This window comes from Rutidosis leptorrhynchoides, chromosome 2, assembly GCF_046630445.1.
Source record: "Rutidosis leptorrhynchoides isolate AG116_Rl617_1_P2 chromosome 2, CSIRO_AGI_Rlap_v1, whole genome shotgun sequence".
Classification (NCBI taxonomy): Eukaryota; Viridiplantae; Streptophyta; class Magnoliopsida; order Asterales; family Asteraceae; genus Rutidosis; species Rutidosis leptorrhynchoides.
This window is the reverse complement of record NC_092334.1, coordinates 540,483,367-540,505,038: the sequence shown is the minus strand read 5'-3', so window position 1 is coordinate 540,505,038 and position 21,672 is coordinate 540,483,367. Positions and strand designations below refer to the sequence as shown.

Here is a 21,672-nt window from a genome sequence, read left to right as displayed (position 1 = left end):
TTGATGATATTGTATTTGGTTCTACTAACGAATCTCTTAGCAATGAGTTTTCTAAGTTAATGCATGATGAGTTTGAAATGAGCATGATGGGTGAACTCAAGTTCTTTCTCAGACTACAAATCAAGCAACTAGAAGATGGAACATTCATCAATCAACAAAAATACATTCATGAAATGATCAAAAAATTTGGAATGGAGAACTCAAAACCAATGGCGACTCCAATGACAACAAATGTAAAACTCACCTTGGAAGGGGAAGGAGAACCGTTCGATAGTACAAAATATAGGGGAATGATTGGATCCCTTCTATACTTAACGGCAAGTCGGCCCGATATCATGTTTAGTGTGTGCTTATGTGCAAGATTTCAAGAAAAACCAAAGACATCACACGTTGAGGCCGTCAAAAGAATTTTTAGATACTTAAAAGGGACAATGCATCTTGGGTTATGGTGTCCAAAGTTCACCGGAGTTGATATTATGTGCTTTGCGGATTCCGATCACGGAGGATCAATGATAGATAAAAAAAGCACAAGTGGAGTATGCGCATTCGTGGGTCTTTGTCTAACTTCATGATTCTCGAAGAAGCAAACGTCTGTTGCATTGTCTCCCACCGAAGCCAAATATGTAGCTATGGGAAGAGCATGCGTACAAGTGCTATGGATGAAGCAAACCTTCCTCGATTACGGTATCATCTCATCCGAAATACCCATATGTTGTGATAACAAAAGTGCTATAGACCTATCGAAAAATCAAATATTACACTCTAGGACTAAACACATAGACATTAGGCACCATTTCCTTCGTGACCACGTGCAAAATGGTAATATTGTGATAGATAAGGTAGAATCTGCGGAAAACATAGCTGACATATTCACTAAGCCCCTTAAAAAGGAAATCTTTAACTTGCTTAGGAATGGGTTGGGAACGATGGAATATACTCCGTAAAATCCTATCCTGATCATGCACGGTCGAACCACGGTCGATCGTGTTGAGAGCCGCCTGATGTCTGACGAATTTCTTTGTCTTTTATGCAACTCCTTTAATATCCAAACAACTTTTTCACCAACCACATCTCTTCCTTAAACCCCAACCACTGAATTTCTGGTTTTACTTTTGTCTTACCTTCAAGTACTCTTCAAAAAGTGGTCCATACTATTTCAATTCTCTTCAAGGTAAACACCTAAAACTTACTTCAAATTTTACTAGATTGATTATATTCTTTCCAAAATCATAGGAACACTTTTTTCTTGCATGAATTACTTAAATATATGAGTAAAATTTTTCTAAAAGGCTTTTTTTTAAATGAGTCATAATAGTGATTTCTTGCATAAAAACTCATATATGTTTTAAATCATTAAACTCGCTCATGCACACACACATATATTTGAACAAATCATTATGATACTTGTGAATCTCATGACTAGTATCTATTCTTGACAAACATAAAGCAAAATGATGAAACTTGTCTAAATTTTCAAAAGAAAAATAGTACAATTTAATTTCAAAGTCATAGTTTTCAAAATGGGTCTAGACAAGGACTAATCTACACGTGTTTACCATATAGTTTTTCAAACTTATGAACTTGATTACTTTGCTAAAATTGTTATTTATCCTGGAAATGACCAACACGAGAAATCAACATATTACGAACAATAGGCAACACATGGAGACTAGAACACTTCATGAGGAGCGTGTTGTTCATCATACCGAATTTCCCGAACTAACTCAACTTTTCACCCATAAAAATTGTTTCTCATTTATTGAGCTTGATGAAACCATTTATCCAACACTAATTAGGGAATTCTATACTAATCTTGATGTTTCAAATCTCGACCAAGTTGCATTTCGACTTTTTAATACACCTTACAGTTGGTCCCTTGAATAATTCGCAACCGTTATGGCAATTCCTTCCAATGGGCGTTCCTTCTATACTCCTTCAACCGATATAAGATCACTTAATCCTACGTTTCCGTTGCAACCCATCTTAGATCTCATCACCACTCTGGGAGTACAACGAAACCTCAACCAACGGCTTCGCATTCAAGATAACGAAATCCGCCATGATCTTCAACTTATTCTTAATGTCATTCGGAACAATGTCTATTATCAGAAACCTACCGCTACTCACATCTCCGGAACCGAAGTCGTTGTCATGTGGTCACTCCTTACTTATGAACCCGTAAATCTTGCTTATCTTACTACTCAAAGAATGGGTTACCTTCGAGAACTAGTAACTCGTCCACTTCCGTATTCAAATCATCTTAATCGGCTTTTCCGATTTGTTAATGCCATCAACGCTTCTCATATCCCTTAACCCGTGTCCACAATTCCTATTACTTATTGGGAAGCTCATCCGATAATCATTCTCTCGTCCGACAATGAAAGCTCAACAATCTCCGATGCATTTAGCACCAATGGGATTTATCCTTAAAAACAATTAATGTTGGTTAAGAATACTTATAAGGGCGGGTAGATACAACACTTGTCCTAGGATTGAAGCTTGTTATGTATTAATGCACTTGCTATGCTTATTATGTTTGTTATTCTTTATGTCTACTATTGGTTCGAGGGGGAGCCATTTTATTTATGAGCAGGAACAATTGATAGGTGTGTACGATTTAAGGGGGAGCATTACTCTAGGGCGCGCTTAGTTCCATGTGGGACTAACCTTTTTGCTTCGATAAAAGGGGGAGAAAGTGTATGGTAAGTGATGTTAACACTTATGTCGACTTACATAGTTAACACTTACTCATATGTTTGTCATCATCAAAAAGGGAGGGAATGTTGGTTAAGATTCAAATCATAATATTCAAAGGTTAATCACTTTGTTTTGATGATGACACACAAGAACTAAGTAGTTAATCATATGTAGGATGACATGAGTTCATGAGCCTAAACTATCTCTAGCAAAAGACCAATACATAAGTAATTATCTTGGTAAAAAAGCTACACGGCTGAACTACGGTCGATCATGAAACCAACTGTGTGTGTTCTGTACCAACGAGTTCAAGTTTTTCTAAAACTGTAACTCTACGGCTGACTTCACGGACGACCGCAGCCCGACCGCAGTGTTCTCTGTTACCAATTTTGACCAAATAAAGTTTGACTAGTTCTCGACATCTATAATTTACAAAACCTTTTTAAACATGCTTATAATAGTTGCCCTCTTTGATCTCAAAAGAGTTTTGAACCAAAAGATGTTAATTTTTACTAATCACACCTAATGACATCTTAATGACATTTTAAGCTTGATTTAGGCTAAAACACTCAAGTGTCATATCTCTTTATCCTAATGCATAGTGTCATTTAAACATACTAATAATGGTTATTAAAGTCCCAATTAAAGAGTTGCTCTTCCATTAGTTCTATGTATCATTATTTATATGAGAATGTAATTAGTTCAAGTCTAGTCAAGTTGTAACAAGAATCATTATGTTCAAACTAGATTCAAACTAGTTCATTTAAGTTGTAACAATGTTCTAAAGGGCAAGATACTCCCATAAGCAAAATGACAAGTAATTAAGAAAGGTTGATGAAGCTTTTGAAAGATAATGGTTTGTCAAGAGACAAAAATCTACAATTACATCTTTTAGTAATCAATGACAAATGGTCAAAGATTGAAGACTTTCTTCTTTAATGGACATGTCAACTTCCAAGCTTATGTCCAAAACATAAAGGGTAATGAGGATAATTTCAGAAGTAATTGGCCTTTAGTTGTAGCTATTCAACAAGGGAAAATGACAATTTTCAAAGGACAAAAACGTCCATAAGAATCAGATGTCACAGGTACACGGTCAAACCACGGTCGACCGTGCAGCGAGCCGTATAGCTTCCAGGCAGATTTCTCTTTCCTATAAAATCCAAGCCTTGAAGCATTTGAAGACTCACTTCTTGCACTCATATTTTCTCATACTTACTGATTCATTCTTATAATTAAATTGTAATCTTTTGGAGTGATTCAAGCAAGAGCACTTGTAAGCTTAAAGTTGTAAAACTTGTAAACTATCTTCTTAAAGGGATCTAGAATATAGTTGTGTTTTCACTAGGATAGTTCATTAGGATCTTGTGGTAAGAGCTATAGGTGATTGTGAAGTCTTCAAAGGGACGTAAGAGTTCACAAGTTGCGGCTTATCGAAGTACAAGTGTTGTATTCGAACACTCCGCCGAGTTTGGAGTATCATAGTGAAGAAAAACCTCAATTCATAGAATTGAGGAGTGGATTAAGGAAGATTAGTTAACATCTTCCCTAACCACTATAAATCGTTGTGTTTGTTCTTTCTTCCCTTTTCTTTTTGATTACAAGTTTTACATATATTTATATTGTTAGTATTATTAGAGAACAAACATTTCAAATCACACTATATCAAGTTCAAGTTCAACAAAAAGTAAAGAAAATTTTGAAAAATCGACTAAGTAACTATTCACCCTCTTTGGTTACTTACAGAACACATTTTGACCGACCTTGTGTCTTACCCGGTATTGATATAACTTACTTGTTTAGGTCAAGACTAAACAACTTTCATTGCACAACGTTTAAAATGAAGTACTTTGGCATGCAACTACGGTGAGATCATAGTCCTATCTTTTCAACAACTTTTACTCTTTTAAATCATGGGATGAGAAACATATACAGTTTATACTTTTATACTTTGAACACAAGTATGGAAATAAACATTCCACATGCGAGTTAGTACAAAAAGCCTCAATTCAATTATCATTAGTTACACTTGTAGGGTGTAAGCGTGGACTTATGTTGTGTGGATCCATACGGGCTTGACGAGCCCTCATTCGGACGGTTCGCTACCGTTGGCGGATGAAATATATTTTCGGGTATAGTGTAGGTTCTAACACTATGATAACGGGGTTCGTATACAGTTAAGTCTTGATAATTGGGTGCTCCACAAACGTACAACATCTTTGGAATGCAAACGATTTGGATAATCAACTTCATACAAAATCTTGTGGTTCAAAAACAATGTTTACAAATACACCTATGATTTCACCAACGTTTTTCGTTGACAGTTTTTTATATGTTTCTCATGTTCATACTTGGCTACTTGATACATGCTTTCGCACACTTTGATTACTTGCTTGGGGTCAAGCATACATGCATACGCTAGTGATAGCACCTTTGGATTCAAACTTAATGTTTACATGCATACGCTATTGATAGCATCCTTGATTTTCAACTTATATTATGTCGTAAGTTATTTCATTTGTACTTTACAACTTTTGTAAACCTAAACTCGTTGTCGAACCGTTTGGTAACTTAAAACTTTGCAAGTCATACACGTTTCAAATGAATGCGACATAATTTTGGTCAAACGTGTCTCATTTAGGGACTATTACCACGTAACGGGACCTAAGTTGACGGCGCCGTCAATGGCGATTTTGTCAGGTCTTCACAGTTGGTATCAGAGCGTTGGTTGTAGGGAACTAGGATATGCATTAATGTGCTAACAGAATCGTTAGGACGCATTAGTGAGTCTAGACTACAACTCGATAGTTAGCCATTGCATTCTGACATACATTTGCTATAGATAGCACTTACTTGACTACTTGTGCATTAATACTTGAAACTTTCTACGGTGAACTTCTTAATTGTACCTAACTCTCGTCATGCGAACCCGTACTCTGCCACTTTCTGGTAACACACGTAAACTTAAGATTCATACGCGTAAGGATGACGCGACTTCATTCGTTAAACTAGTTTGGAAATTATGTCTTCCCATGTTTTCCGTCGCCGTCCCGACCTACTATCTACCAGTGTGGTAAAACTTTCACAACTATTGCGGTCACTACTCACTACTCACTACTCACTACTCACTACTGATATTACACTAGTGCTCCTCACTATATATCGTTATTCGTCACTACTACCACTACTATTGATGAGTATCGTCATCACTACCTATCACTACTGTTGTGTACTACTCGTTACCATGATTCATTACTCTCTTTATACTTAAGGATACCACTAATCGACTTTGAACGTTTTGACGTGAACAATCAGTTATACATTTCCCCGCGGGAAACACATTTTCAGGGATTGCACTAACTCTTTCGATTAAATACGAGTCTTATTAAAGATGTCGTTGCACCTCGTTCATTTGCAACCCTCGCGATTACACAAACTTAACCATGTGGAGAGGTGTTGGAATGGAGGTATGAATTAGCGAAATATAATGACACTTGATCGACGTGGTTATATTACGGTAAGTCATACCAAAGTCCCAATGGCTCCAAATGATGGTGGGAAAAGAATTTAAAATCTATTTAATACCTCTAGACCTAGAAAACTTCGATGTAATTATTGGTATAGATTGGTTAGCCAAGATAAAATCCAACGTTCCTTGTGATCTCAAAACCATTCGTATCCCTATCAAGAACGGTGAACCCTTGATCGTTGATAGCAAAAAGAGTTTCACCGGGCTCAACCTCATTTCGTGCCTCAACGTTGAAAATATCTTCGTAAGGGTTGTTTTGCGATCCTAGCCCACGTTAAGAAAGTCGAGATCTGTGAGAAGCATATCGACGATGTGCCAATTGTTAGTGACTATACCGATGTATTCCCGAAGAATATCCGAGCCTTTTACCTCATCGACCGGTTGAATTCCAAATCGATCTTATACCAGGAGCCGCACCCGTAACACGTGCACTACATAGACTCACTCCCTCCGAAATGCAAGAATTACAAAGTCAACTCTAAGAACTACTTGACCGTGGTTTTATCCGACCTAGCCATCCACCATAGGGAGTTTCAATCCTATTCGTTAAGAAGAAAAATGGATCCCTACGAATGTGCATCGATTATCATGAACTAAATAAATTACCGGTTAAGAACATATCTCCTTTTTCCCATATCGATAACCTCTTGATCAGTTACAAGGATCTCGTGTGTATTCCAAAATCGACCTCCATTCCGGTTATCATCAATTGAGGGTTAAGGGAGAAGATGTCTCCAAAACCGTTTTCCGAACTCGCTATGGTAGTTATGAATTTCTTTTAGTGCCGTTCAGTTTAACTAATGCCCCAGCCGTTGTAACACCCTAGGCAAATCCCACATCGCCCACGAACATGAGTGATCATGGGATTATAAGGTAATACTCACGCTTAAATGACACAACGCGTTTTGGGATCACAGGCTGAGTAGAAGTGCGAGTACGTTGTGGTTAAGCGTGCTCAGGCGAGAGCACTACCAGGATGGGTGACCTCCTGGGAAAGTGCTTCTCGTGTGTGGTCGCCAAGAAAAAGCCGTGCGCCTGCGGGCAAAGCGGACAATATTGTGGTCATGTTAAGCTGGGGTGTTACAGAATGGTATCAGAGCCACTCATGTGCCGTTGGGGGTGGTGGGGCAAACCTCATCGAGGACGATGAGTCCCTAAGGGGGGTGAATGTAACACCCTAGGCAAATCCCACATCGCCCACGAACATGAGTGATCATGGGATTATAAGGTAATACTCACGCTTAAATGACACAACGCGTTTTGGGATCACAGGCTGAGTAGAAGTGCGAGTACGTTGTGGTTAAGCGTGCTCAGGCGAGAGCACTACCAGGATGGGTGACCTCCTGGGAAAGTGCTTCTCGTGTGTGGTCGCCAAGAAAAAGCCGTGCGCCTGCGGGCAAAGCGGACAATATTGTGGTCATGTTAAGCTGGGGTGTTACAGCCGTATTCATGGATCTTATGGATCGCGTATGCAAGCCTTATCTAGACAAATTTGTTATCATATTCATAGATGATATCTTAATATTCAAAAAGCGAAGAAGAACTCGAACAACACCTTCGACTCGTGCTTAAACTCTTGAGACATGAACAACTCTATGCCAAATTCTCCAAGTAGGGAATCTCTGGTTAAACGAAGCCCAATTTTCTAGGCCATGTTTTTAATGGTCAATCTATTAAGTCGATCTCGCGAAAATCGAAGCCATGCGTAATTGGGAAACCCCCACGACTCCGACTCATATTCGTAAATTTTTGGATCTCACCGGTTATTACCGAAGATTCATTTCCGACTTTTCTCATATTGCTCGTCCTTTAACCTCGTTAACTCACGAAGGAAAGAAATTCGTTTGGTCCGCCGAACAAGAGTCGGCATTTCAAATCTTATAGAGGAAGTTAACCACCGCACCTATCTTATCTCGTCCCGAAGGCAATGATGATTTTGTGGTATTTCATGATGCCTCCAAACAAGGTTTTGGGTGTTGTTAATGCAGCGAAAGAAAGTTATTGCTTATGCTTCCCGACAATTGGAATATATGAACAAAACTACACGACACACGATCTTGAATTAGGAACCGTTGTCTTTGCACTTAAAATGTGGAGACACTATCCTTATGGAACCAAAAGTACCGTTTTCACCGACCACAAAAGCCTCCAACACATTTTCGATCAAAAATAACTCAACATGAGACAACGACGATGGATTGAAACTTTACATGATTATGATTTCGACCGACCTTGTGTCTTACCCAGTATTGATATAACTTACTTGTTTAGGTCAAGACTAAACAACTTTCATTGCACAACGTTTAAAATGAAGTACTTTGGCATGCAACTACGGTGAGATCATAGTCCCATCTTTTCCACAACTTTTACTCTTTTAAATCATGGGATGAGAAGCATATACGGTTTATACTTTTATACTTTGAACACAAGTACGGAAACAAACATTCCACGTGCGAGTTAGAACAAAAAGCCTCAATTCAATTATCATTAGTTACACTTGTAGGGTGTAAGCGTGAACTTATGTTGTGTGGATCCATACGGGCTTGACGAGCCCTCATTCGGACGGTTCGCTACCGTTGGCGGATGAAATATATTTTCGGGTATAGTGTAGGTTCTAACACTATGATAACGGGGTTCGTATACAGTTAAGTCTTGATAATTGGGTGCTCCACAAACGTACAACATCTTTGGAATGCAAACAATTTGGATAATCAACTTCATACAAAATCTTGTGGTTCAAAAACAACGTTTACAAATACACCTATGATTTCACCAACGTTTTTCGTTGACAGTTTTCTATATGTTTCTCAGGTTCATACTTGGCTACTTGATACATGCTTCCGCATACTTTGATTACTTTCTTGGGGTCAAGCATACATGCATACGCTAGTGATAGAACCTTTGGATTCAAACTTAATGTTTACATGCATACGCTATTGATAGCATCCGTGATTTTCAACTTATATTATGTCGCAAGTTATTTCATTTATACTTTACAACTTTTGTAAACCTAAACTCGTTGTCGAACCCTTTGGTAACTTAAAACTTTGCAAGTCATACACGTTTCAAATGAATGCGACATAATTTTGGTCAAACGCGTCTAATTTAGGGACGGAAATTCTGTTTGGTTAAGCGTTTCTCGGGTTTGTAAGAGAGAATCATTTATATTCACTGAAGAACATATCTTCCAAGTATAGTGGATAACCTCTTTTATTCATTTTACTTACTGAGTAAGTGACTATGAAGAACACAAGATCGTTAGAGAGGTATTATGGAGCAGTCATGAGCATCTGACTGTGTATGGGCCTACAGTTCGTTAAATCTTTCGTACTTCCATAGATTCCAATTTGTGGAGGGGATTTGTTTGTACAATTTTTCTTTGTGGAGGGAATTGATGTTGATGTTACGTGATTACGAGATACCAATTTGACGTTCTTTGGTGAATTTGATTGCAATAACGACTTATTTGGGTTTCTAATGTGGATCAGATTTCTCTACATACCATACCTTTTTATAGTATGCAAGTCATGTTTAGTATGCAAGTCATGTTGAAGACGTTTGTATTTGAAGCGAAATATGATACGACTAACAGTGAGATTGAAAATTCAACAACTAGCAATTCTGAGAGAGGTGGTTTGTTTGAAAATTCTGTCTGAGACATAGATTTGGTTCAGTCTTAGGGGTCTCTTGAAGCAATAGGTTCTATGAGTATCAAATACAAGTGGATTTGAAGTCTAAGAATATCAAACGGCAATTCACCAAATCGGACGCAATGACCTAAAAATCATTGAGGTGCGAAGTTCCAACATAGAATGCATTCAAGAAGACCTTCAATGAAGCCGAAGATCAGAAGACAGTTGGAGGAAAGATTATGTCGAATCAGGATACGATTAAAAGGAGCCGGAGGAAATATAGTACCTGAAATGTTTAATTAAATAAATGAGGTTTAATTAAATAAAGGGGGATGATTCTCACACACTTTTTTTATCCTCACACACCAATTTAAAGAAATGGAGTATTATTAGAAGAGTAAAAAGTTAAAATAGGTGTGTGAGAATCAAAAAAGAGTGTGTTAGAATCATCCCCCTTAAATAAATCTTGATACGATTAAAGAAATGTTTAATTAATATATTGTTTATAATTATTAATTATATTTATTTATTACTTTGTATCTATTTATATTACCGTGTGTTACCCATTTATTTTTATTTTTTAATTAATTTCATCCTTTTTATATAAACGGTCAAGAAAGTGCAATTGATTAAAATATGCCGACAAATGTCATTGTGCGTCCTTTATACTAGTCGTCCCAATAACAGAAACAGAAAGTTCTGTTAAGAAAGTGCAATTGATTGAAATATGCCGACAAATTTGTCCAGAAACAATGAAATACAACATAAAAAACCTGTAAAAGATGTTGCATATCCGTTTTATAGAGCCCCTGCTCTTGGTACACATTGTAAAGATCAACATTATACTAATTTTGCTGCCGTAACAGCTGCAAAAAATGCTTCCGTCTACCCAAAAGAATATTACAATGAAGAAATATCCACACACTAGAAGAAAAAATTTATCACAATTAGTCTCGACTATACCAAATTTAATTCGTCACCCTCCAAATCAAGCAAATTACAACGTTTCTTCAAAAAGTTACCCTCCACTAATCACCAAGGCCGCATACCTACCTATCAATACGAACCCATTGGCGGCATTCCAAAAGGTGGCATTGGTGGCATTCCCATTCCTCCCATTGGCGGTGGAGGACCATATCCTCCGCCCATTTGGCCACCGCCCATACCCGGTGGAGCAGGTAAAGCAAGAGGAAGTAGTTGAGCGTACATATTCTGCAAAATTACCAATTTGGACATCAGTAACTTCAACCGTGTAACAAATTAAACAAAACAACACGAGAGTCGAGTGAGAAAAACATGAACCTGCTGTTTAACGATATCCTGCTCCTCATTCTCCTTAGCCTTATTTTCCTTGATTGATTCCATCTTGTCCTTGATGAGTTCATCAACCTTACCAGTATATTCGCGAATAAACTGCAATAAAACAAATAAATATAAATATAATCAAGAAAAGCTCATTAGCCAGACGAACAAGAAACGTGACATTTTACCTGAAGGAGATACGGGAACGCAAAATCAATCATGTTGTTTAACCATGCTAGCTCAAGAGCAACATCTGGACGGATCAGATCGTAACATACAAATAGAGATGAAGCAAAACATTCCTTCTTTCCCTGCACAAGCAATACAGATATTACCAAACGGTTCATTCTTAAGTTTGAAAAGAGTGGCGGATTTAAATTGTGGCTTACCTGGTCAATGAAATACGTTAGCAACTCTTCAGCGAGTTCACGATCGCCAGATTGCGATGCAGTCTCCATTGCATCCTTGTAAACCTTATCTTTCTTAGACAGTGCAATAGACTGTTTCCATCTACCAGCCTTCTTGTATATATAAGCAGCAACACGCCTCATCTCAAGAAGCTCGTGTTTCTCAATCTGCACATGAAATTCAATTTGCACATCAGGAAAAATTACTACACAACACGATGAAAGTTCAACTGAACTCACCTTTTGTGCAAGTCCAATCTGGTCAAAGTTGTCATGCAAATCTATAGATTCACGCAATCTATCATAGTCTTCCTCCTCTACATAAATTTCATTCAATGCCTCATTTACAGCAGATACGTTATTGCTTTGAACTGCAACCATGTAGGGTTTCACAAGAGGAAGTTGGCCAGCCTGAAATAAATAAAGTCAAAGTCAGAAGAGAATGCACAAGGAACCTCAAGCTTGCATGACTACTTGTTAAGTAATATACGAACCTTGCGCATTATGTCGACAACACGCGTGTGATCAACACGTAGTGCAAGAACATTAAGAACGTCATTGATAAGGTCCGGGTGTTCTTCCAAATAGAAGTGAACCGCCTTGTAATAGAGTTCAACGTTTGCAACTTTAACAGCAATATCCTTAAATTGCATATGATCCCAAGCCTCGGGAGAATGATTCATGACGGTTGAGGCGGCGTTATCGAACTCATCGTATTGAATATATAAATAGGTAAGTTCCTTCCAGTGTTGTTGCTCGTCACAAGCACGGATTAACTTAGGAATGTTAAGGCGGGTTGAAAATAACTTTATGTGCTCCATTAACTTCTCATGACGGTATCTTGCGTAAAGAACACCGAGCTCGGTGAAGATCCCCATATGAGCCCGTTCCAAACCCAAACCACTCTCCATTAGAGATATCAGCTCGTTAAAGCATCCTCTGTTTTGGTAGTATTCGCTGACCTCTTCTAAATCATCAACCTACAAGTTTTAAAGATGAAAACTTTAAATACTAGTCAAAATGCAAGTGGCTATTTCAATCCAATTAGTTGTCGATATAATATAAATTTATTTATATTTTCGCACCAGCAAACCAAACAAGTAAATCAAAGAACGGGTTAAAAAGGGAACAGGTTTTGTCTCCAAAAGTGTATTTTACTATTTTTAATACAGATACATACCTAGTTCATTTTCTTAGAATAAGGTTAATACTAAAAGACGGAATTTTTGTTATCGTATTTAACACATCAACTATTCTTAAACACGTCCAATTTTTTTGACAAAAAAAATGTTTCGGGTCAACCAAACCCGACTCACACCAAAAAAAAAAAAAAAAAAAAAAAAGTACTCGTTTTGACCAGTTATCCGACACCCATTTTGCCACCTCTGCTTGCAGCAGTCTTTAATCTGAACTATGTTACAAATTAACCATCCCGGGTAGCCCGAACAGGGAAACCTTCTACCTTTTTATGTTACAAATCAAGACAGAGTAATATCAATATCCGCTAGAAGGTTATAAGTTGTCACCTGAACAATAATATTGAGCCCACATATTTGAGCCAAACGAAACTCCTCAGCATCAACACAAGCGAAGCAAACTTCTTTCCACGTCTTAGCGCTATTTGCTTTACGAGCTGCATCAACAGCACCTTGAAACTGTTGGAGCCTCACAAGTGTCACAGCCAGCTTAGCCCAGTTGGAAATGAAAGCATATATAATTTTAGCAGCTTCATACAATGCTTCATCAAACAGACGATCACCAACATTATGTAAGTTGGCAACATTTGGCATAAGGATAAACTCTTCAATATCGCTCAATCTATCAATCTTTGCATATGCGTAAATAAGCTCGCTATCCACCTTTGGCTCCTTGGTTTTGTCTCTCACCATCAGAAGATATTTAACCAGATCAGGGTAACATTCTGTGTCCTCAGCAGCACGAATAACATCCAAGAATTGGGTAGCATCATCCGCACGAATGAACGAGTCTATTGCATCACTCACTAACCCGTCTCTGAGTTGAGCTTTAGCCACTTGACTCCATACAGCATCTTCCTCAACACGGTATGCAAATTCAACAGCACGTGGAATACTTTGTATGTTGTCTAGTAAAACGTTGACTGCTTGAACATTTAGGTTGAATTTCTTAAATATAGCAAATGCCTCTTCATAAAGCTGTGCTTCTACAGCCACCTCACCAACAGCGGGCCCGTCAAAGTTGTCTAACCTATTGACGTAGTCCATAACTCGTGATGAGTCTGCTTTAATGGCGGTTAAGATGAGTAAGTTTTGTAGATTGAAGTTTCCACTAAAAGCAGAGTTTTGGAGGACGATTTTCTCAAGGAGCTCGATTAGTTCATGGGGTAGATCGGCAGTCATGAAAGCTTTAACGGCAGCAGAAACCTGCTCGGGGCTCTTGCTCTCTGGAAGAGCAGTTGAAACAACTTGATCAATGAGTTGCCTTCTATATTCATTTTCCGGGTTAAGAGCCTTCTCCCAAAGATCACCATCCATCCTCTCTACAACATACCTATTACAAAACAATATAAGATATTATATGAGGAGAATATTAATCTGTTTGTTAAAATGTTAACCTAAGTTAAAACAATGATTTAAACACTATTATGAAAAACCCCGATTACTCCTTTTTAAGAACACACCGATCCGATTTTTCAAAATCAGTTTAATTAATCGGTCAACCTCAGGTTAATGGTTCAAAATTAGATTTGTTGGTCAAAGTCAGCCAAAGTCAAAATTGGTATAAATTTAAAATAGAGTTTTAGAGTTTCTGAACAAATATGTGACTGTATTTATGTTTTTAGACAATTATGCTGAAGTTTATGCTTATGTTTATGGTTTTCTTCTATATTTACACATAATTTTGAAATTTATTATTTAAATCTACAATAAGTCCAAACCGATTAATCCCAGAGTTGTGGACTACTCCCTCCAAGTCCCGACCAATACTCCCCGAGTAGCGAGTTTACATCTTCGAGTATTAATAAGCAACACGGAAAATTGGCAGATAATTACTTCCCAAAAAAGGAAACGTTGAATAATTGGGACCATGAGAGTAAATAATAAAAAGCAGCAAGTTAAGTACCTGGCTTGCAACTTAAACAGAGAGTTCTTGTTTGTTACATTGATAAGTTCATCATCGCATTGTCCTCTGCGGTACGCAACAACAGCAAGCGTGGGATCACGCTTCTCGCAATATTTCCCCACAACACGTGAATCATAATACGGGTTGGTTGTAAGGAAGTGCTCTGGGTTGTTATTGCTGTCTATGATAATCTTACCCAAAGCATTATGAACATGGACATCTTGGCTTCCTTCACTCACCAGATGCTCCAAAAACTGAGTTAATAACCTCAGTCGATTCCTGCAAGGTACCGGTATATACCGCAAGGATGAAAACTAACAGAACGAAAGTAAAAATAAAAGATAAAAACTATGTGAAGTGATAACCCACCTCTTTTCACACTCATCAACAAGAGGCTCAACTGGAAGTAATGAGCGAACTGATAGGATTAGACCTTTGATAAAATCTTCAGGGCATTCATCATCTAAAAGCTGTCCTACAACTTGTGGAGCGTTCCCAGGGTTGACCTACACAGATATCGCATAATTCTTTACATTCCAACCTTTACAAACTCTCGTAAATGAAATATGAACGAACTTTACAAGAAACCGATACCTTCTGAACATAACCTTCGATATAACGAAGCATGTTGTTGGTGTACAGGTAGTGAGTAAGATCAGGAACAAAGCCGAAACGGTCACAAACATTGATCAATGGCCGTGCATCTGGAAGCTTAGCTTCCATCAAGAAGTTCTTGGCCTTCTCAGCATCATAAAAGTTTGATTCTCTTGTTACACGCTCAACCTCCTTAATTTGACCTGTCTTTGCAGCCGCCTCAATGTACTTAAAGTGTATGTCAGGATCCTCACTGTGATGTTAAGCTTAGTAAATGGAACTACATCGCACAAAACAACCCTTTGTATATACTGAACAATTACAATAGATTTTACCTGGAGCTCAAATACGAGCCCAAAAAGAAATAAAGGCCTTCATAAGATTTAAATTGCTCAAAGAGTTTAATACATGCTTCAACACCCAGCTGCTCACAGTATTCCTTAGCAACCTACGATCCAAACAATGGTATCAGTCATCAGCAATGTTTCATACGTTCGACCATTAAGTTCAAAATAATAACCATTCACATACAAACATCAGTCAGTGTTACCTGGACAATAATTTGGAGGTTTCCTCTCAAATTGACAAGCAAAAGATCCTTCATGCACTCAAGTGCCCATTCCTTTGATAGAGTTCCAAAAAATTCAACAAGAGACTGAAGAAGGAAACTAGTTAAGTCAGGTACCATTTCTGCTAATAACACAAAATTTAAGTATTCGAGAAAGACGAACAAATGGATGATTTTGAGTAAACCGAACCTGCGGCTCTATCGCGTGAGTATTCACAATGACACGTTTAATATCCGGCAATTCACTGTAATGCTGAAGGGCTCGAACATATAGGCCTGCTTTCTCACAAAGTTGAGCAATCCGAGGCCGGTCATAGTGACTGAACATACCATTAGCTAATATCGCATCAGCGACATTAGGGAAGGTAACAAGGTTGATTTCAAGGACCTGTGTGTAAATAATATTGTGAGTATATAGCTATTGTTAATGGCTTGAAGGTAGTTCATAAGCAACAGATGGATGTAACCTTAGTTTGAAGGTGAGCATGTTCTGGCAAATTGGGCTTTAGAACATCCAAGAGGAAAGCTGTCGCCTCCCTTATCAAGTTCCTCTGAAGATATGAAAGAAATTACATATGAAATAAGTTTAACAAGATTATTAATACGTTGATAATAAAAAAAAAATCAAGATAAAACATTGTAAAGATAGTGAACAGACCTGAAGGAAAAGATCTGTAATGGTGTTGTAATCAACGGGACAACCTCCTTCCATTTGGGACATCATTAGAGCAAAGTTAACAGCTCCCTGCAAAAAAACATATGTTACCAATCGAACTTTCATGCACTTCACTTTATGGGATCTCAAAAGAGATTTTGAAGTTACAGAAGCACATTTTTTTAGCAATTCATTGCCTGACTACAAACCAGATCCATGGGTTAACATAATTATCTCTACTTGCTGGTAAATAATTCATAGATTAAATGTACTATATACTAAATAAGCTATAATACCTGAGGGTCGGACCGAAGAATTGTTTGCAGAAGAAACAAATAATCAGGTGAATACCCAACCTGTCAGTTCAGAACAAATTTCATAAAAATCTGTGGCAATATGAAGAAAATGATAATACTAGCTACAGATTACTGCACATGGAGTCACACCTACCTGCTTGGAGTAAATGAGAATTTTGTCAAACTCTCGTCTTTCAGCAAAAGCTGCAACAACTTTTGGGGTAGCTCTGGCTTTGATGTAAATTTTCAATGCAAGATCATTGTCTACAGTCTACAATTTGAGAATAAGAAGCGGTATGTAAAACAAAACATTTTCCTAATGGAAGTATACGTAAAAACTTAGAATAATTCTAAATACATATACCTTCACAAGGTCTCCAAGTTCCTCACTGCATTCCAATTTGTCTTCGGCTAACCAATTCTCCAAGAGATTTTTTTTGTTTTGATTAACAACTAAGCGAGAAAGTTCCAAAGATTCAAACGCATTTAGTTTTCCTTTTGTCAGAAGGGTTCCAAAGTACTGCAACAATGGTGGTGTTTGACCAGCTTGGACAGGTACACTCTGCAATGAAATCATAACGATTGAACTTTTTTTGATAACCATAACTTATTAAGGCTAAACAAGAAAAAAAGAAATAGTTCTGATGATATAGCAAGATTGGAAACGTATATACCTGAAATTTTGCAACTGTATCCGGTGTACGAAGTATGCCTTGGGGAGATTCTGCAGCAAGCTCAGCAGCTTCTTTGTACTTGGTTTGAGCAAAGAGTTCTTGGAAACGCTGAACAACCTGAGAGATGCAAATGTTACCTGGTCAATAACAGAAAGATTCTGTCTTTTTTTCTCAAATAGCATTTGCATACCATAATGTTCTTATGAACGATTTATGTTTATGACTTCGATTCCAATGGTATAACTTCTACCATGGTCTTGTTTCAATAACTTTAAGTATATATACTTGATATCAACATCTAACTCATAATTTTTAAGCCTTGTGCATATATTTCAGAAGATAGAATTTCAAGTTCAGTTATAATTCTGCTATACACGATTAAGCAAGACGACTCTATGACAGAAAACATACATAAATAAATAGGAAATGATCATTAAAAATTATTCTCATAACTTTGAAAACTCGTGCCAGGATCCAAATATCAACTTAACTAATATGAGTGACTCAATTTTAACATAAAACGGGAAAAGTAAGCAAGTTTACCAAATTCTCTGCACCAGGTAAGTTTCCACGTTTTGCAAGATTGACAGCAAGCTCCAGGTTGTTTAACTGCAATAACATATATACCCAGAATTTATACACAAAAAAAAAAAAGCAAACTATCATATCATCCATTGATGGAAGCGTTTAGAAACTTACCTGTCCACTAACAAAAGGTACAATTGTTGATTCATTTACAGTAGCGAGTAACACCTGACCACGTCTATTAACAGCATAGAAACCCCCAAGTGAGGAAGCTTCCGATGTCAGGAAAATTGGATCCGGGCTAATCCTGTTTCTATATACTGCTGTAGCGGTTTCAAGATCATATACAAATAGAAGTCCTAGCTTGGTGATGACATAAATCAAACCATACTTGTGGGATATCTGCAAATTCAGAAATAAGTTTGTCAGATCATATTGCGGCTCACTATCTCAAGGAAATCAACGATGATAAGTACCTGCATGGCAACTGGAAAATCATCTGCAAAGTCGGGAGGGAAAAAGAGATCTGCTTGTTTCTTGGTAAATGAAGGTTTCCCTGCACATTTAATTGCAATTAACATACAACGATATTAGAAGAGAACCAAATCCCCATAAGAAGACCAACAACAGAAGGATACAACATTTTTCAGGACTAAATAGAAGTAAGTCGAATAGGCAACTGTAAGTTGTAACAAATGAAAAGAAGTGTAGATAGAAAAGAACCTGGCTGGGCACCAAGTTCGATGACGTGTAGCTTTGATGTAACCTGTCCAGCATTAGAACTTTTTGTTGCAAAAGATATGAGAATTGAAGGATTCTCATTGCCTGGAACCTGTATGAGACATAACAGTATATGATAAATAATGAAGGCATTACTGATCTATGGTTTTGAGTATGATTTAATAAAAGAAAATATTCATACTTTCAAGGAGGCAAATGATGCTGCATGAGCTTCAAGAGCTTGACTTCGCTGCTGATCAACCGAAAAAAGCTGCATATTTCCTTTGACTAACTGAGGTCTCTAAAATTATAAAACAAACGGAAGTTATAGCAGCTGGAAAGTCAGGAAACAATTTACTGCACACTAGGTTTATATTGTATAAAAATACAAATCTTAGAATCAAAATCACAAATAAAGAAGATGAAGGAATACATTATAAAAAATATATCTAAACTACTGAACCAAGTGAAAACTTTAATATTGACATAACGAAAATCCAATGTGAAAATAGTATTAACATTTCCTTTCTGAAGAATGTGTCGTTAAACAATTGTAATTACTTTAATACCATTATTATCTACACAGTAGTTATATCAGCAAAGAAAGATAAACGGAACTATGACACCAAAGACCAATACATATTTTCTTGTTTACCAAGATATCTGAACCAATAGGCAGCATCAAGTCTACATATATCACTAAAAACAGTGCAGGATATCTAAGCCCACAAAAAATAGAGAACACAGGTATCACTAAAATCAAATACTGGAGTTTAAGATGCTCTTTAATTTACATTTACATCATATCTATTTGCAACCCTTAAAAATAGGTGATCCCCGAAAAGCTATCAAGAAATGTATATCATTATCCTTTTCCTTATAGAAAGGTATGTATCATTATCCTTAATTAGTAAAGATCGTTTTTGATAAGATACCATACCTCAGGCGAGCCAGGGGCAATCCCAATCAACACCAACCATTTCTCAGATGGATCACATTTGTAATTTATGATCTGATTGTTTGACAAATTAGCTGTCCTATCGAACATCTTCACAGGTTCAGAGTCACCTGTACAGATTAAAATAGATTAAGCAATTTCAGAAGCTATTACCTTTAACTTTAACTTTAACTTACATATGAAAACAAAAGAAAATGGTATGTCACTCGAGAGAAACAAATTCAGTGTACCTTCCATTGACCAGTGATATACCGAGGTCTGGGTTACCATTCCCAACATCTTAGGTGTGATCCACTTCCAAAAGACAACCTGGAGACAGAATTGTAGTAGAGTCACATAAATGTTAGTGTTAGCAAACAGCAGTAGACAAGTTACAAATCATTAAATGATACAATGGATAAACTTGTCACCTGCTCAGGCATCTGATGAGACTTCACTTTAGCTTTCATCTCGATATTAAATATCTGTAGGTGATCTTGAGTAGTCCCGGGAAGTTGAGCTTCAAAAATTACAAAACTGATAAGCTATTTACCTAAAACTACTGTTCACAAAGAAACGTATTACAAATTACATCTTGACTGGTACATTATGTTGTAGTAGCATCAACAAGTTTTGGTTTGTTTCAAAGTTTTCAAATGATTGTCAGAAAAATGTTCTAACTTCAGATTTCGGAGCATCAGTCTGCCACATGTCAGTGCACCCTGATGCTCTTCTAGCAAGTGAACAATAGTTGCCAACCCGTGTAGATGCAACAGCAGTGAGACTGGATCAAAAATCGATATCCAAGGGTAATCCAGTACTAATAGAAAATATTCAAAATTTCTTGACCTAATAGACAATAAATTCAACCTTTAAGTGCCAGAATCTTTGAAATGGGATTCATAAGAGCCGAGTCAGCGGTAATAGGCCTCCTCAGTGGTTGCATTGGCATGCTCATGTCAATGATCACCACACTATTTTGAGGCGATGTTTCACGAACACAAATAAACTTATCTGACTCCATCGTTACATTAGTAAACGTAATGAACTGTGGATTGATCCCTATACTTGGCAACTGCAACAACATTATAAAATTCAAAATCAAATCACATTGTACATAATCAGATCACTCTAAACTATACTTTCCAAACCATATCAAAGCATTTCATTTCACAGATCTGGAAATATACCACGCACAAACTCCATCATCTCTCAAATCTAAACACCGGTCGAGTTAAATACATAGCAAAATTCATACTTCCGTTCAACTATAAGCGTATAAACCTATGAGGTTCCTAAACGATGAAATCGTCCAAATTGAACTAGGTTAAGAATAATCAAACTGCAATACAGTATACGTACACATTTTATATCTACAAATTTAACGAATCTAAACATGACACAACCATACTAGCTCAAAAAATGATTACGCTATTTGAATTCAACATTGACAAGTCAAACTTGCAACAGCAATTATTAAATCGCATAAACAAATCTAGGTTTTAGACAGTAGAAGTGCAAATCTATTAATCAGATATAAGACGTTACTAGGTTTTTATGTGTGTGTATAGAGAGATATACCGTAAGTGCCTCTTTCATAGTGATCGGAGCGTTAGCAGCCGCCATGGTGACGGCGAGAGAGATCAAAACGACGACAAATCAGATGCGGTAGTGATCTAAATACTGATTTGGATTTAATTGAATCGCAGCCGGAGTGAGAGAGATCTAGAGAGAGAGAAAGTGGAACTTGTTGAAGGTAAACAAACACTTTCTGGAGTATTTATACAGAAAAACACAGCGATACTGAATAAGATGCCTTCGATTAATAAGAGAATATAAATATGGAAAATCAATCCTTTCCTTTTTTACATGTATAAAATAAAATAAAATATAATATATAATATAATATAATATATAATATATAATATAAATATAAAATAAAAATAAAAAAGATATGGAAATCATTTCAAGTTTTACACCCTCTTATGTGTTTTAACCGACCATTTTTAACGGTGACTGTGATAGGCGATTTTG

The 21,672-nt window shown here is 37.0% G+C and overlaps 2 protein-coding genes across 2 annotated transcripts; one reads left to right on the top strand and one right to left on the bottom strand.

The window, feature by feature from the left end:
- The first annotated feature begins 209 nt into the window (after nt 1-209).
- On the top strand, nt 210-572 carry LOC139889640 (uncharacterized mitochondrial protein AtMg00810-like). The gene has a single exon (XM_071872578.1). It carries the CDS (start codon nt 210-212, stop codon nt 570-572), a length of 363 nt encoding a protein of 120 aa, XP_071728679.1.
- A 10,044-nt stretch (nt 573-10,616) lies between these two features.
- LOC139894559 (clathrin heavy chain 1) lies at nt 10,617-21,426 on the bottom strand. The gene is made up of 29 exons (XM_071877914.1): nt 21,220-21,426; nt 20,509-20,713; nt 20,070-20,158; nt 19,890-19,968; nt 19,642-19,769; nt 18,904-19,002; nt 18,705-18,813; nt 18,458-18,537; nt 18,156-18,383; nt 18,000-18,065; nt 17,457-17,573; nt 17,147-17,344; nt 16,937-17,053; nt 16,783-16,842; nt 16,490-16,576; nt 16,299-16,382; nt 16,022-16,219; nt 15,814-15,918; nt 15,599-15,711; nt 15,264-15,516; nt 15,039-15,175; nt 14,670-14,948; nt 13,094-14,096; nt 12,062-12,547; nt 11,808-11,978; nt 11,550-11,735; nt 11,349-11,471; nt 11,161-11,271; nt 10,617-11,070 (listed from the first exon to the last, which is right to left on the bottom strand). The coding sequence occupies exons 1-29, from the start codon at nt 21,262-21,264 to the stop codon at nt 10,915-10,917; spliced, it is 5,112 nt and encodes a 1,703-aa protein (XP_071734015.1). The 5' UTR covers nt 21,265-21,426; the 3' UTR covers nt 10,617-10,914.
- Nucleotides 21,427-21,672: the final 246 nt, after the last annotated feature.